Raw genomic sequence first — 16,595 nt, 5'->3', positions numbered from 1 at the left:
TCATGTCTGGAGGAAACCTGGCACCATCCCTACAGTGAAGTATGGTGGTGGCAGCATCATGCTGTGGGGATGTTTTTCAGAGGCAGGGACTGGGAGACTAGTCAGGATCGAGGGAAAGATGAACGGAGCAAAGTACAGAGACCTCAGACTAGAGCGAAGGTTCACCTTTCAACAGGACATCAACTCTAAACATACACCCAAGAGTGGCTTTGGGACAAGACTCTCAATGTCCTTGAGTGGCCCAGCCAGAGCCTGGTCTTGAACCCGATTGAACACCTCTGGAGAGTCCTGAAAATAGCTGTGCAGGGACGCTCCCCATCCAACCTGACAGAACTTGAGAGGATCTGCAGAGAAAAATGGGAGAAACTCCCCAAATACAGGTGTAGCATCATACCCAAGAAGACTCGAGGCTGTAATCGCTGACAAAGGTGCTTCAACAAAGTACGGAGTAAAAGGTCTGAATACTTACGTAAATGTGATATTTCAGTTTTGTATTTTTAAAAACCTATTTTTGCTTTGTAATTATGGGGTAGTGTGTGTAGATTGATGAGGGGGGGGAAAAAACATTTAATCAATTTTAGAATAAGGCTGTAATGTAACAAAATGTGGAAAAAGTTGAGGGGTCTGAATACTTTATGAATGCACTGTACACCCGAAGCTGCGGATGTCTAGAGGTGAATATCTGTGCTGTTGATATTTTGTGCTGGTTTAGTTTGGAGGGACCAAAGGGGAGAGGGGGAAGGACCGGAGAGGAACACATGGAGTATGGGTGTAATAGAAAGGTTTGGGTCACTTTAGTATCCCACTTTGTGAGGGTGTATGGGCACAAGGTTGTAGGGGTAAATGGGACAGGGGTTAGGGGTCAGAGGTTATTTCTTGGGACTGCAAAACCCCAGTGGTGACCCCTGTACTTAGTCCCTACATAAGGATGGGAAGGGTCAAAGGTTAGATGTCAGAGGTCACTTCTTAGGACTGTAGTGCAGCGGTGACCCCTGTACGTATGTGAGTATAGCGTTCTGGAGGAAGCTAGCTCTCTGGGCCTCGTCCTCTCTCATCCTCTGGATCTCTGCCTCTCTCAGTCTCAGCTTCTCAAACAGAGATGATATCTCACTCTCCTTGTCCAGGGTGGCCTCTCTGTGGTTACTGGCCAGCACTGTGGTAGACAAGACATACACAGAACAAATACTGGTTATTTCAAGTGTGTCAACAAATTATGTCAACTATAAAACAAAGAGGGAGGACAGGTGAGAGGCAAAGGAGAAAGGGTGAGATGGGCCTTATGTAGAGAAGAGGACAGAGATAGGATGAAGAGAGGAGATGGGAGGGAGAGAGGGAGAGGAGAGTGTGCATACCTTTCATCTCTCTCTCCAGAGCAGCTATCTTCTCCTTCAGTCCTCCCTGTGCGGTCCTCTCAGCCTGCAGGTGTCCCATCTGCTCCTGTAGCTCCACCCTGACCCGACTCACCTCTGCAACCTTCTCCTGGTCCTTACCAGACAACTCCTGGAGGGGGACAAATTCTCTATATTTAATTACACCAAAGCGCAAATATTACCATCCCAGTAAACATACAACCCCCACACAACGTTGTCTCTGCCCCTACACATATGAACATCATTCAGTGCTGAGAATTCCCCAACCTGATTATGTCAAATCAGTAAAAATCACTTATTAGCATCAAATTTTCCCAGACAAATGTAAGACAAGTACACTGAACTTGATCGAGGTATTGTTTCAGTGTGTATAGTTGGTTGTTTTGTGCCAGTGGTCTCTCTGACACATTCCCAATCTGACCTGCTGCAGCTCCTCTATCCTGCGTCGTAGTCCGTCTGTCTCGATGCTCTGCTGTCCGCTACGAGCCTGCAGCTCAGCTATGGTCTGTTTCTGCTGGGAACAGTGGCTCTGGGACTCATCACGGGACTGACGCAACCCACGCAGCTTCTCCTCTAACCCACTCACACGCTGCTGCTGCTCAGACAGAGGAGGGGAGAGAGAAGAAAGAGTTGAATCCTCACATTGTTATTGCCTTTCCAAATTTCAGGCACACACACTGATACACAGAGTCCCGGACAAACAAACACAGTTTCTAACATATTACATTGAGTTGTTCTACAACAGGAGTATAAAGTACCTCCTCCAGGCGAACCTGTACCCGCACCTTCCCCTGTTCCTCCTCTGCCTGGGCTCTCTCTGTAACACAGGCAGCCTTTGCCCTGCTCAACTCCTACAAAGACGAAAAACACAGTTATACAGGCTGCCTTGGCTCTGCTCAACTCCTACAAAGACGAAAAACACAGCTATACAGGCTGCCTTGGCCCTGCTCAACTCCTACAAGACGAAAAACACAGTTATACAGGCTGCCTTTGCCCTTATCAACTCCAACAGAGCAGAAGCATACATTAACACAGGCTGCCTTGTCCCTGATCAACTCCAACAAGACAGTTCAAGACAGAAAGAAACAGTTACACCTCTGTACTGTCATCTATAGGGATCATTATGATCATTGGAATTTAATTGTGATTTACTGAAGGCAATACATTATCAAAAATATCCAATATAAAGAGCTGACCTCCTCCAGCTGTATCCGCTGTCCCTCCAGTTTGAGGATCCGGTCCTGTAGAGCCCTCTCACTCTCCTCAAGGTGACGATTCACATGGTCCACCTACACGCACACAAACCCACAATGTACACTCAATAGAGGGAAAATGACAGAGTCTGTTGTATATTTAGTGAGAGACATTGTCAGACAGCAGGTTGTCTTCTCTACCTCTTTCTGTCGAAGGTTATTCATGTCCTCCAGAGACTGTTTAGATCTCTTCTTCTCCATCTCCAAACGCTCTGAGGGGGAGAGAAGAGATTGAGTATACTCTCTGTGTGTGTGTGTGTGTGTGTGTGTGTGTGTGTGTGTGTACCTTCTGCTTGTGCTAGCCGTAGCTTTAGCTCTGCTGTGCTGTTGGTGAGCTCCTGCTTCAGCTCAAAAATCTGGTCCTGCTGAGACTTACACCTGCTCTCCATCTTCTCCAACTAACACACACACACACACACACACACAGATAACGAGAGACTGACTCCGTAAACAGCTTAGGTACTGCATCAAAAACACAAACATTATATTCATACACACAAGCGCACACACACAACTTATACCTTATTCTTGAGCTGTACGTTTATCTCTGACATACTGTTAATCTCTCTGAGGAGCTTCCCCTCCCTCAGAGCACTGTCCTGCAGAACCAAACACACACACCACAATGTTAAGCTCACATACATCTTAACCAGACCATCTGACCATCAGTCTCGCCGTCCCCTTCCCCCTTCCTAGTACCTCCCCTCCATTCATACCTCCTGTTCTTTCTTCCTCTCCCTGCTCTGTCGTTCTCTCTGCTCGTCTTTCTCAGTCTTCACTCTGCTCAGCAGCTCTCCCAGGTTGTGGTTCTTCTGTTCCGACATGGCCAGTGCTGCCTCAGTCATCTGGAATCTAGACACACAGAACGGTCAGGTGTGTGTCTGTGAAATTCAAAAGAAGGCCAGTTTTATTGCTTCTTTAAATCAGAACAACAGTTTTCAGCTTTGCTAACATAATTGCAAAAGGGTTTCTAATGATCAATTAGCCTTTTAAAATTATAAACTTGTATTTGCTAACAACGTGCCATTTGAACACAGGAGTGATGGTTGCTGATAATGAGCCTCTGTACGCCTATTCCATTAAAAAAATCAGCTGTTTCCAGCTACAATAGTAATTTACAACATTAACAATGTCTACTTTTTTTATTTTGCCCCCCTTTTCTCCCCAATTTCGTGGTATCCAATTGTTAGTAATTACTATATTTTTCTCATCACTACAACTCCCGTACGGGCTCGGGAGAAACGAAGGTCGAAAGCCATGCGTCCTCCGAAACAGAACCCAACCAAGCCGCACTGATAATTAACACAGCGCGCATCCAACCCGGAACCCAGCCGCACCAATGTGTCGGAGGAAACACCGTGCACCCGGCGACCTGGTTAGCGTGCACTGCGCCCGGCTCGCCACAGGATAGGCCAAACCCTCCCTAACCCGGACGATGCTAGGCCAATTGAGCGTCGCCCCATCGAGCCTGGGATCGAACCCAGAGTCTCTGGTGGCACAGCTAGCACTGCAATGCAGTGCCTTAGACAACAGCGCCAGCCGGGAGGCCCTACACTGTATTTCTGATAAATGTGCTTTGCTTTCAAAAACAAGGACATTTCTAAGTGACCCCAAACTTTTGAACAGTAGTGTATATCTAAGACAGAGTGGAAGCCACCCTCCATAGGGTTTATCCAGAGGTACAGTAGTACCTGTGTCCTGTATGAATGAGCCCTGAGGGAGAGGGGACTGAAGTGGGTCACCGTGGATATATATATAGCCCCCTGCCTGGGTCCTCTACCTGAGAACCAAGAATATCTGTCTTGGTAAGTGCCTGATTAAAAATTCAACATGGGTTTCTTCTAGTCACAGCATCAGTATTTCATTAAGATAAAGGAGATGTGGTGATGAGATTTAAAACAAGATATGGAAGGTGAGGAACTTCCACCTAAGACTCATATTAGTCAAATTCTCATATATTTACATGTGGCTCAAACGTCTTCTAATCATTGTAGATCTGAACATAGACAGTAGGAAGTACCAGTAACGCACTCACTACGGAAGTGATCCGATGAAGCGGATTTGATTTATTTCACCTGTATTTAACCAGGTAGGCAAGTTGAGAACAAGATCTCATTTACAATTGCGAACTGGCGACCTGGATGCTAAACTACAGGACTGTTTTGCTAGCACAGACTGGAATATGGTCCAGGATTCATCCGATGGCATTGAGGAGTTCACCACATCAGTCTACGGCTTCATTAATAAGTGCATCAACGATGTCGTCCCCACAGTGACGAGTACGTACTAGAGGTCAACCGATTAATCAAGTTAATCAAGTTTTCATAACAATTTTGTCTATTTTTTATTTTTTCAGTTAAAAAACACATTCTTATTTTCAATGATGGCCTAGGAACGATGGGTTAACTGCCTTGTTCAGGGGCAGAACGACAGATTTTTACCTTGTCAGCTCAGGGATTCAATCTTGCAACCTTACGGTTAACTAGTCCAAACGCTCGAACCACCTGCCTCTCATTGCACTCCACAAGGAGTTATGCGAATGCAGTAAGAAGCCAAGGTAAGTTGCTAGCTAGCATTAAACGTATCTTATAAAAAACAATCAATCAATCAATCATAATCAATAGTTATAACTACACATGGTTGATGATATTACTAGTTTATCTAGCGTGTCCTACGTTGCATATAATCGATGCGGTGCGCATGCGCGAAAAAGGACTGTCATTGCTCCAACGTGTACCTAACCATAAACATCAATGCCTTTCTTAAAATCAATATACAGAAGTATATTTTTAAACCTGCATATTTACCTAAAAGAAAGGTTAGCAGGCAATATTAACCAGGTGAAATTGTGTCACTTCTCTTGTGTTCATTGCACGCAGAGTCAGGGTATATGCAACAGTTTAGGCCGCCTAGCTCATTGCGAACTAATTTGCCAGAATTTTACGTAATTATGACATAACATTGAAGGTTGTGCAATGTAACAGCAATATTTAGACTTAGGGATGCCATCCGTTAGATGAAATACCGAACAGTTCCGTATTTCGAAATGATAGTTTCCGGATTTGACCATTTAATGACCTAAGGCTCGTATTTCTGTGTGTTATTATGTTATAATCAAGTCTATGATTTGATATTTGATAGAGCAGTCTGACTGAGCGATGGTAGGCACCAGCAGGCTTGTAAGCATTCTTTCAAACAGCACTTTTGTGCGTTTTCCCAGCAGCTCTTTGCAATGCTTCAAGCATTGAGCTGTTTATGACTTTAAGCCTATCAACTCCCGAGATTAGGCTGGTGTAACCGATGTGAAATGGGGTGCGTGCTAATAGCATTTCAAACGTCACTCGCTCTGAGACTTGAAGTGGTTGTTCCCCTTGCTCTGCAAGGGCTGCGGCTTTTGTGGAGCGATGGGTAACGCTGCTTCGAGGGTGGCTGTTGTCGATGTGTTCCTGGTTCGAGCCCAGATAGCGGCGAGGAGAGGGATGGAAGCTATACTGTTACACTGGCAATACTAAAGTGCCTATAAGAACATCCAATAGTCAAAGGTATATGAAATACAAATCGTATAGAGAGAAATAGTCCTATAATTCCTATAATAACTACAACCCAAAACTTCTTACCTGGGAATATTGAAGACTCATGTTAAAAGGAACCCCCAGCTTTCATATGTTCTCATGTTCTGAGCAAGCTTAAAACCTGTTAAGGCTACCCCCCTACTTTTAATAATGACATATCAGGCAATTTCCGGCCAACCGTTCCCCTAGCAGGATGTATATCCTAGACAGGTTAAACGTTAGCTTTCTTACATGGCACATATTGCACTTTTACTTTCTTCTCCAACACTTTGTTTTTGCATTATTTAAACCAAATTGAACATGTTTCAGTATTTATTTGAGGCTAAATTGATTTTATTGATGTATTATATTAAGTTAAAATAAGTGTTCATTCAGTATTGTTGTAATTGTCATTATTACAAATAAATAAATAAATAAATAAAATTGGCCGATTAATCTGTATCGGCTTTTTTTGGGCCTCCAATAATCGGTATCGGCGTAATCGTAATCGGTTGACCTCTAGTACGTACATACCCCAACCAGAAGCCATGGGTTACAGGCTCACATCAACACCATAATCCTAAACACCCTGGAGCCACTCCAATTCGCATACCGCCCCAACAGATCCACAGATGACGCAATCTCTATTGCACTCCACACTGCCCTTTCCCATCTGGACAAAAAGAAAACCTGTGAGAGAATACTGTTCAATTACTACAGTTCAGCGTTCAACACCATAGTGCCATCCAAGCTCATCACTAAGCTAAGGATCCTGCGACTGAACACCTCCCTCTGCAACTGGATCCTGGACTTCCTGACGGGCCCCCTCCAGGTGGTGGGGGTAGGCAACAACACATCCACAATGCTGACCCTCAACACGAGGGCACCTCAGGGGTGCGTGCTTAGTATCCTCCTGTACTCCCTGTTCATCCATGACTGCATGCCCACGCACGACTGCAACACCATAATTAAGTTTGCAGACGACACGACGGTGGTAGGCCAAATCAGACGACGATGAAACAGCTTATAGGGAGGAGGTCAGAGACAACAACGTCAGCAAGACAAAGGAGCTGATCGTGGACCACAGGAAACGGAGGGCCGAGCACGACCCATTCACATCGACGGGGCTGTAGTGGAGCGGGTCAAGAGCTTCAAGTTCCTCTGTGTCCACATCAGTAAGGAACTATCATGGTCCAAACACACCAACACAGTCATGAAGAAGGCACGACAATGCCTCTGCTACCTCTGGAGTCTGAAAAGATTTAACATGGGCCCTCAGATCCTCAAAGTTCTACAGCTGCACCACTGAGAGCATCTATGGCAACTGCTTGGCATCCGACCGTAACATGCGGACTACACCGGGCGAGCGTGCATGTTGATTAATCCACAGATAAAAGGGTAAACCAAGTTTGTTTATAGTAATCTCTCCTCCTTCAGGCTTCTTATTCTGACTTTATATTGTGGTTGGAAACCAACTTTAAGGTGCATTACCACCACCACTGGACTGAAGTGTGGACCTCAGTTCATCTTTCAATCACCCACATGGGTATATGCTCCAAAAAACCAATGAGGAGATGGTAGAGGCGGGACTTGCAGCATGTCAAGTGTCACAGAACCAAGTTGCATTTTAGCGCCTGGCTATGCTGACGCTCGCTGACGAGTGCGAGCAGTGTGGATGCAATGATTGAATAACATGTATGAAATTATTTTTGCAACACTCACGCACGTAACACGAGCGGTGTGGTCAGCATGTAAGGCACTACAGAGGGTAGTGTGTACAGCCCAGTACATCACTGGGTGTCATGCCCTGACCATATAGAGAGCTGTTTATTCTCTATCTTGGTTGGGGTATGACAGTGACTCGGGTGGGTTATCTAGGTGATTTATGATATATGTTGGCCTGGTATGGTTCCCAATCAGAGACTGCTGTTTATCGTTGTTTCTGATTGGGGATCATATTTAGGTAGCCATTTTCTCATTGTGCTTTGTGGGATCTTGACCTTGGATAGTTGCCTATTAGCACTATTGTTAGATTCACGGTTCGTTTTGAGATTTATTGTTTTTGTTTTGCTAAGAGTTTCAACTAGAAACTATCAAAAGATGTGGAACCCAGATCACACTGCGCTTTGGTCCATTTATTCTAACGATCGTGACACTGGGGCTGAGCTCCCTGCCATCCAGGACCTCTATACCAGGTGGTGTCAGAGGAAGGACCTAAAACTTGTCAATACTCCAGTCACCTAAGTCATAGACTGTTCTTTCTGCTCCCACAAGGCACGTGTTAGCTGAGATCCAAGTCTGGGACCAAAAGGCTCCTGGATAGCTTCTGCCCCCAAGCCATAAGACTGCTAAACAGTTAATCAAATGGCTACCCGGACTATTTGCATCAAACCACATTTTTTTGCACTAACTCTCTTGCAATGGCTCTATGAACTCACTGGACTCTACCCACACACTCACACTCCAACACACACATACACTCACACACAGACACACACGCACGCATATTGACGCCACATATTGACACCTTCACACACGCTGATGCTACTCTGTTTATTATCGATCATGATTGCCTAGTCACGACCTCGTACCCCTGCACATTGACTTGGTACCGGTTCTCCTTGTATATAGTCTCGTTATTGTTGTGTTACTATTTCTAAAAATGTTTCTTACTTTTTAACTGTGCATTGTTGAGAAAGGACTCGTAAGTAAGCATTTCACAGTAAAGTCTACACCTGTTGATGTGACTTGAGGATGAATGTGGGGTTTAAACATGGACTGATGAGGCCTGCTTACTTGGCTGTGAGAGAGTTGACAACAGACTTCCTCTCGTTCAGGGCCTCCTGTAGCTGACCCACATGGATAGATGTGGTCCTGGAGGAGAGGGAAACACAGGGTCATTAATATGTACAGAACCTTCAGAAAGTATTCATACCCCTCGACTTATTCCACATTGTGCGTTACAGCCTGAATTCAAAATGGATTAAATAGATCTTCACACAATAGCCCATAATGACAAAGTAAAAAAATGTTTTTAGAAATGTTTGCAAATGTATTGAAAATAAAGAACACTCTCATTTACAAGTATTTCAAGTATTCAATAAAATGTCAGAATCACCTTTGGCAGTGAATACAGCTGTGAGTCTTTCTGGGTAAGTCTCTAAGAGCTTTGCACACCTGGATTGTACAATATTTGCACAATATTATTTTTTTAGTCTTCAAGCTCTGTCAAGTTGGTCGTTGATGATTGCTAGACAGCCATTTTCAAGTCTTGCAATTGATTTAAGCCGATTTAAGTCAAAACTGTAACTAGGCCATTCAGGAAAATTCAATGTCCAGTGTATATTTGGCCTTGTATTTTAGGTTATTGTCCTGCTGAAAAGTGAATGTCTCCCAGTGTCTCTTGGAAAGCAAACTGAACCAGGTTTTCCTCTAGGATTTTGCCTGTGCTTAGCTCTATTCCATTTATTTTTATCCTAAAAACTCCCTAGTCCTTGCCGATGACAAGCATACCCATAACATGATGCAGCCACCACCATGCTTGAAAACATGAGTGGTACTCAATGATGTGTTGTGTTTACCCCAAACATAACTCTTTGTGTTCAGGATAAAAAGTTAATTTATTTTTGGGCAGTTTTACTTTAGTGCCTTACTTTAGTGCCTTATTAAATTTGTGTTTGAAATTCACTGCTCAACAGAGAGACCTTACAGATAATTGTATGTGTGGGATACAGAGATAAGGTTGTCATTCAAAAAATAATGTTAAAACACTATTATTGTAAAGTCCATGCAACTTATTATACAACTTGTTAAGCACATTTTTACTCCTGAACATATTTAGACTTGCCATAACAAAAGGGGTTGAATACTTATTGACTCAAGACATTTCAGCTTTTAATTTTCAATTAATTAGTAAAATATCTAAAAAACCTAATTCTACTTTGACATTATGAGGTTTTGTGTGTACACCAGTAAAACAAAATCTCAATTGAATCCATTTTAAATTCTGTCCATAAAACAACAAAATGTGGAAAAAGTAAAAGGGTCTGAATACTTTCTGAAAGCACTGTATGTCTATAGATTGTATGTGCATTCAGAAAGTATTCACACCCCTTCCCCTTTTCCACATTTTGTTACCTTACAGCCTTATTCTAAAATGGATTAAATAAAAATAAAACTCAATCTACACACAATACCCCATAATGACAAAGCGAAAACAGGTTTTTATTTTTATTTATTTTTATTTATTTTTTCAACAGAAATACATTATGTAAATAAGTATTCAGACCCTTTGCTCTGAGACTCGAAATTTAGCTCAGATGTATCCTGTTTCCATTGATTATGCAAACAGGATACGTTTCTACAACTTAATTGAATTTACCACAGGTGGACTCCGATCGATTGGACATGATGTAGAAAAGCACACACCTGTCTATATAAAGGTCCCACAGTTGACAGCGCATTTAAAAAAAAAAAAACAAGCCATGAGGTTCAAGGAATTGTCCGTAGAGCTCCGAGACATGATTGTGTCGAGGCACAGATCTGGGGAAGGTTACCAACAAATTTCTGCAGCATTGAAGATCCCCAAGAACACAGTGGCCTCCATCATTCTTAAATGGAAGAAGTTTGGAACTAGAGCTGGCCGCCCAGCCAAACTGAGCAATCGGGGGAGAAGGGCCTTGGTCAGTGAGGTGACAAAGAATCCGATGGTCACTCTGACAGAGCTTCAGATTTCGTCTGTGGAGATGGGAGGACCTTCCAGAGGACAACCATCTCTGCAGCGCTCCACCAATCAGGCCTTTATGGTAGAGTGGCCAGACGGAAGCCCCTCCTCAGTAAAAGGCACATGACAGTCTGCTTGGAGTTGGCCAAAAGTCACCAAAGGACTCTCAGACCATGAGAAACAAGATTCTCTGGTCTGATGAAACCAAGATTGAACTCCTAGGCATGAATGCCAAGCGTCTGGAGGAAACCTGGCACCATCCCTACGGTGAAGCATGGTGGTGGCAGCATCATGCTGTGAGGATGTTTTTCAGCTGCAGGGACTGGCAGACTAGTCAGGATCGAGGGAAAGATGAACGGAGCAAAGTACAGAGAGATCCTTGATGAAAACCTGCTCCAGAGCGCTCAGGACCTGAGACTGGGGGCGAAGGTTCACCTTCCAACAGGACAACGACCCTAAGTACACAGCCAAGACATCACAGGAGAGAAGTCTCTGAATGTCATTAAGTGGCCCAGCCAGAGCCAGGACTTCTCTAATCGAACATCTCTAGAGACCTGAAAATAGCTGTGCAGCAACGCTCCCCATCCAACCTGACAGAGCTTGAGGATCTGCAGAGAAGAATGGGAGAAACTCCCCAAATACAGGTGTGCCAAGCTTGTGGCGTCATGACCTATGTTAGCCTGGGTGCCAGTCTGTTTCTGCTTTTAAGCCAGGTTGTCATTGTCTAGCCAGACAAGTCCTGTTGGCAACACAATAACGTTGCTATTGTTGTTATTATTTTTCTTATTATTGTTGATGCAGAAACAGTCAAGGCTAGTCTTATTGTACCACTCACGCTGACCTGGTGCTTCGGCCCATCTCGTCTCTCTGTTTGTCTATGGACTCCATCAGACTCAGAAACTAAAGGGAGAGAGGGAAAGGCAACATAAACATCTTGTTCATCTGCACACACATTTCTAAACATAAAATGGTAAATAATAAACCAAGATACAGTATATTATGTGCAGTGCTATTCCCTTGTCTCTCCCCTTCTTGTTCTACATGGAGGAGAAGTCTATTTCCCAGCAGCTCCATACCTGGCGTCCCTTCTCCTCCTTGAGGATCTGGATCTCCTTGCTGAGGACTTGGGTTCTGCTGCGGCTCTCTCTCACAGTGGACTGCCTGTCCGAGTTATGATCCATCGCCTGCTCTATGGAGGGGGGAGACCATAGGTGGGGGGTGGTTACTTCAATCAAAAACATTACAATAACAGACGTTCAGCAACACACAAGCTTAGACAGACTGACTGACACTGAGACAGACAGACACACACACAAACAGCTTACCGAGGGCTTTGAGTGTGTCGCTGGGGATGTTGTTTCCAGCCATCTCCAGGTGTGTCAGGGTCCTGTTCTGCTGTAGAGCCTCCAGGAAGGACCGGCCACCCAGCAGACCAATGTTGTTCCACCTCACATCTATACAACCACAACACAGGCAACAGACCAGATAAGAGAACCATGACACCTTTGCTGTCTAGGCATCAAATGGTACATTGTTCATGGACCCAGTCTCCCAGAAAAAAATCTAGTTCGAGCCTGTATCCTTGCCCCCAAAAATGTGATATTTTCGGTTCTGAAGGTATTGAATCAGTCAGTGTAAGCAATATGGTGATGACCTTGCTTTCTCATGGGCTCTGGGGACCATATTGCTTACACCTACCTGGTTCTTTCAGTTGTGAAGACAGTGACACCGAAGGTGTAGGGGCTAGGAGAATAGCTTCTGGGTTGTTTTCAGACAAGGCTTTGGTCTACTCCACAGGGATGTAATGATTCACAATACCCATTGGTCCCGGTTCAAATGTTTAAAACATGAGTGCATCGGTCCGGACCCCAAACCGATAGAAATGTAGCATGCATCAGTCAGGAAATAGATTCAAACATTACAAATCGCCGGTTCACTAAAATGTTTTGGACAAATGACTTTCTTTCTACCTTCTGAAAATACCGCTCATCTTTTGTGACAACTGCATCCTCTTCTTCAGTGTGGAACTAAGCATGTCATTGTGTTAACAGTCATTGATCTACAAGTCATTGTGCAATGCCGAACACCCCCAGGCCATATCAGTAGCCTGGTCAAACTACGTACTAATTTCAGTTTATGTGACAAAACAAGCAGTCATTGTGTAGAGAATCATTGTACCATCTAAACAGCTGCGTTTCCATAACCAAAAATATTGTATTTTCAGCTGGTGTACAAAACCGAAAGTAAAAGACTCAAAAATTAAACTAAAGAACGGGAAGCATAGAAATAGTGCGCATATAACCAATCTAGCGCTTCTTAGACTTGCTTTCAATGAGAATGACAGATCTACACTGAGTATACAAAGCATTAAGAACACCTGCTTTTTCGAGGACAGACGGACCAGGTGAAAGCAATGATCCATTATTGATGTCACGTGTTAAATCAACTTCAACCAGTGTAGATGAAGGGGAGGAGACAGGTTAAAGAATGATTTTTTTTAGCCTTGAGACAATTGAGATATGGATTGTGTATGTGTGTCAGAGGGTGAATGGACAAGACAAAATATTTAAGTGCCTTTGAACGGGGTATGGTAGTCAATGCCAGGCGCACTGGTTTGTGACAAGAACTGCAACGCTGCTGCGTTTTTCACGCTCAACAGTTTCCAGTGTGTATCAAGAATGGTCCACCACCCAAAGGACATCCATAGACATACACAGTACATAATTTACACACACACAGAAGTCAGATCAGACAGATACAGCTCAGAGGCTCAACCTATGAGCTCCATCAGCAGCTGATTTTTCATTTAGAATGAAAAATGAATGTGTTTATGCAATATTAGTACATCGAATCGTATCGCATCGAACCGAATCGATTCTTTCCTCTTATCAAATCGCATTGAATCGCTTCAAACTAAAACGTATTGTTCCCGTATCGGTGCCCATGCATCTAGATACATATTGAATCGTCCTGAAAGGGAAAGATGCACACCCCGACTACTCTAGTTGAATCTCGACTCTAGTGATCTTGGCTGTATTGAGTCATTTCCCAATGCTTGGTGCTCCTTTGTGAAGTTTTCCCTACGTACAGATCTAGGATCAGCTTCCTCTACCCACATCCTAAACTTAACTATTTGTGGGGGAAATGCAAAAAACAAATCTGCATCTAAAAAGTAATTTAACCCTACACCTGCAAACCCACTGACCCAGTTCCTGCAGGGTGCTGTTCCGCTTGAGGGCCAGGCAGAGCTCCGAGGCCCCCTGGTGGTTGATCTGGTTGTTGCGCAGGTCCAGCTGGGTTAGACAGGCGTTGGTGGCCAAACCCTCACAGAACACTGAGAACGCCTCCTCCCACATCCCCAACGCATTCCACTCCAACACCAGCCTGTGTCCAACACAACAACCTTAGCTTGGGTTATGGTTCCCTTAGCAATGCAGTATCGTTGTGTAAGCACAACTCATGCTGGTCCCAGAAGAAAATAGAGGGATTATTTTTATTTATTAAAAAAATATATAACTGAAATAATCTTAACATACCTGAATGCTTAGCCACATTTTATAGACATTTCAATAGAAATTTCAACCAAAAAGTTCATTGAATGATCTAGCTTGCTACTAGCTCACTAACCAACTCACCTGCACAGTGTCTTGTTTCTCACCAACAGCTTCCCTAAAGCCTCAGCTCCTGTTGATCTCAAGTTATTTCCCTGACAACAAATAGAAAATATATGATCAAATTGAAATTTGTCAAGTCAGGCTGGCCACCCCATCTCAGACTGGTCAAGTGGTCTGCAGTGTGTAGAGGCCTCTGATGGTCCTTACCTTCAGATCCAGGACTTTAACAGTAGTGTTGGCACACAGCCCATTCAGGAGCAGCTTGGCACCTGGACATGACAAAGACAAGTGGCAGTCAGGAGCAAGTGTTATCAAAGCGTTGCTATAAAAAGTGTTATCTAAGCATTATAACAATGTAACTAAACTGCAGCAACAAAGCAAACAGTTCTAGCTATATAATCTCTGTGCAGCAGTAGCAAAAGCCCTACAGGATTCATAGTACATCCATGGCTCAAATATACACAGTATCACACAGTCAGCACAGTAACAAAAAGACAGAAAGATCCCCACACGACGACCACCCAACTAACACATACCTTCCTCAGTGAGCATGCAGTCACTGAGGGCCAGCTCGGTAAAGAGTGTGTCTTTGTGAAGGACCCTCCCCAGCACTGCACAGGTGTCTACAGACAGGCTGTGTCCCCTCAGGTCCAGCCTGGATCCTGCTGCGGCTCCCCTGGTCTCCTGGAGCTGAGCTAGCACTGACTCCTGGGGATCCACGCCCCCCTCCTTACACAGACGCAGGTAGGTCCGTCTGAAATCCTCCATACTGGGCCGTACACTGTCTCAGAGCTGTTTGGATTCCTTTTGAGCTCCTCTGTCGTTTGTTACTAGTATTCTCCTCCTCTCTTTCAGTCCCTCTGTTCCTCTCCGGGTTCTCTGTGCAGCTTCAATCCCTCATCCGCCCACTCACCCCTTCTTTTCCTCTTCAGTTTTTCTTTGTTCCTTCCCGGACCCTCCGATCCTGCCCAGCACTGTGCTGTCGCCCTGGCCTGATGGAGCTGTGGGGTGAATTGGGAGACAAGTGAGGAAACCCAGCTTAGACTATGTCTGTCTGACATACAAAATAAATTACACATCATTTCTAGGCTCTTTACTCTCTCTCTGGGGTTTGGATGTCTTTAAAAAAAAAATCAGCTCAAGTGCTTTGTAAGATGGTCATTTACATCATTGAGTAACTGGAACTGGCTACAATAATCAACATTGCATAAATTACAGCAAGAACTATGATTAACAAGCTAGCAGCTGGTGCAGAATTGTCAAAGCCTACTTTTGACCACTACATCAATTAGGATGCATTCAGAGCTAAAAATGACATCAGGCAGGCAGCAATCATCTCTTTCAGTGATTTTGGCAGACAATGCATGGCTGAAGAAGATGAAGCAATCCAGTCCACTATCCAATTAGTGATGATGGCCCTTCAGCAACTGCCACTGACACCATTGCTGATTTATCTAGCTAACGTTACCTAGCTATTTCCCTAACTAGCTAGCTATTTAAATAGTAAGACTAAGGTTGCAGCACACTGTCTATCTGGTTAACCAAACCATTGTTGATGAAAATTGTTGGATGAGTAGTAACCCACCTTATTGTTGTTGACAAATGAGCTTATCCATGGCTGACAGGCTAGCTGTTACAGTAGTACAGTAAAGTTAGCTAATCTGTTAACATGGGTAATGGCTAATAGACTAACTGACACTGTTTCTGTTAGTAAACAATGAGATTAACGTTAACTAGCTAGCTACATTACTGTAGTTACTGGCAGTTTGTTTAGCTAACTAGCTAACGTTACCTGTTCACCTTCCTGCAATATATTGCTTCCTAGCTTAAAAAAAACAAAAGTCAAGAGAAGAAACGAGAGGAATTTACACCGTAGATCACATCGCTATAAGGTTTTTGCAAAGATCAAACCTTGTTAGTTGTTGTTGACTGGTGCAAGTTTTTTGAGTTAGCTGGAAGGTAACCAGGAAGTGGGATTCACGTCGGATTGATATGTACGTAAGCGCAGTGCATGTCGTTACGTGTAGTTTTGAGAAGCGCGCGCGATGGAGGAGTCTTGGCGCTCAATTTGGAACATTATAGAC

General features: G+C 43.9%; 1 protein-coding gene across 3 annotated transcripts; it reads right to left on the bottom strand.

Annotated features, from left to right (window-relative positions):
- Window positions 1-553: 553 nt before the first annotated feature.
- lrrc45 (leucine rich repeat containing 45) lies at window positions 554-16,516 on the bottom strand. Of its 3 annotated transcripts, none has more exons than XM_020460185.2 (18): window positions 16,423-16,516; window positions 15,048-15,512; window positions 14,719-14,780; window positions 14,533-14,603; window positions 14,103-14,281; window positions 12,223-12,351; window positions 11,974-12,086; window positions 11,733-11,797; window positions 8,971-9,048; window positions 3,340-3,475; window positions 3,145-3,222; window positions 2,910-3,021; window positions 2,765-2,835; window positions 2,567-2,659; window positions 2,129-2,221; window positions 1,792-1,965; window positions 1,353-1,500; window positions 554-1,153 (listed from the first exon to the last, which is right to left on the bottom strand). In XM_020460185.2, the coding sequence occupies exons 2-18, from the start codon at window positions 15,277-15,279 to the stop codon at window positions 960-962; spliced, it is 2,028 nt and encodes a 675-aa protein (XP_020315774.1). In that variant the 5' UTR covers window positions 15,280-15,512; window positions 16,423-16,516; the 3' UTR covers window positions 554-959. The 3 variants fall into 3 exon arrangements, with proteins under 3 accessions (XP_020315774.1, XP_020315777.1, XP_020315776.1); XM_020460188.2 differs by having other exon boundaries at window positions 11,739-11,797; XM_020460187.2 differs by lacking the exon at window positions 16,423-16,516 and adding an exon at window positions 16,097-16,276.
- Window positions 16,517-16,595: the final 79 nt, after the last annotated feature.

Source organism: Oncorhynchus kisutch, linkage group LG25 (genome assembly GCF_002021735.2).
Source record: "Oncorhynchus kisutch isolate 150728-3 linkage group LG25, Okis_V2, whole genome shotgun sequence".
NCBI classification, from domain to species: Eukaryota; Metazoa; Chordata; class Actinopteri; order Salmoniformes; family Salmonidae; genus Oncorhynchus; species Oncorhynchus kisutch.
The sequence above is the reverse complement of the archived record's forward strand: the minus strand, read 5'-3'. Positions and strand labels throughout refer to the sequence as shown.

Excerpts from the sequence above, each read along its gene's own strand:
- lrrc45 (XM_020460185.2), bottom strand. The coding sequence starts at position 15,279 with ATGGAGGATTTCAGACGGACCTACCTGCGTCTGTGTAAGGAGGGGGGC. Across the intron at positions 14,781-15,047 it reads CTGCATGCTCACTGAGGAAG|GTGCCAAGCTGCTCCTGAAT; the intron begins GTATGTGTTAGT and ends TGTCATGTCCAG. Across the intron at positions 1,966-2,128 it reads TACAGGTTCGCCTGGAGGAG|CAGCAGCGTGTGAGTGGGTT; the intron begins GTACTTTATACT and ends CTGTCTGAGCAG.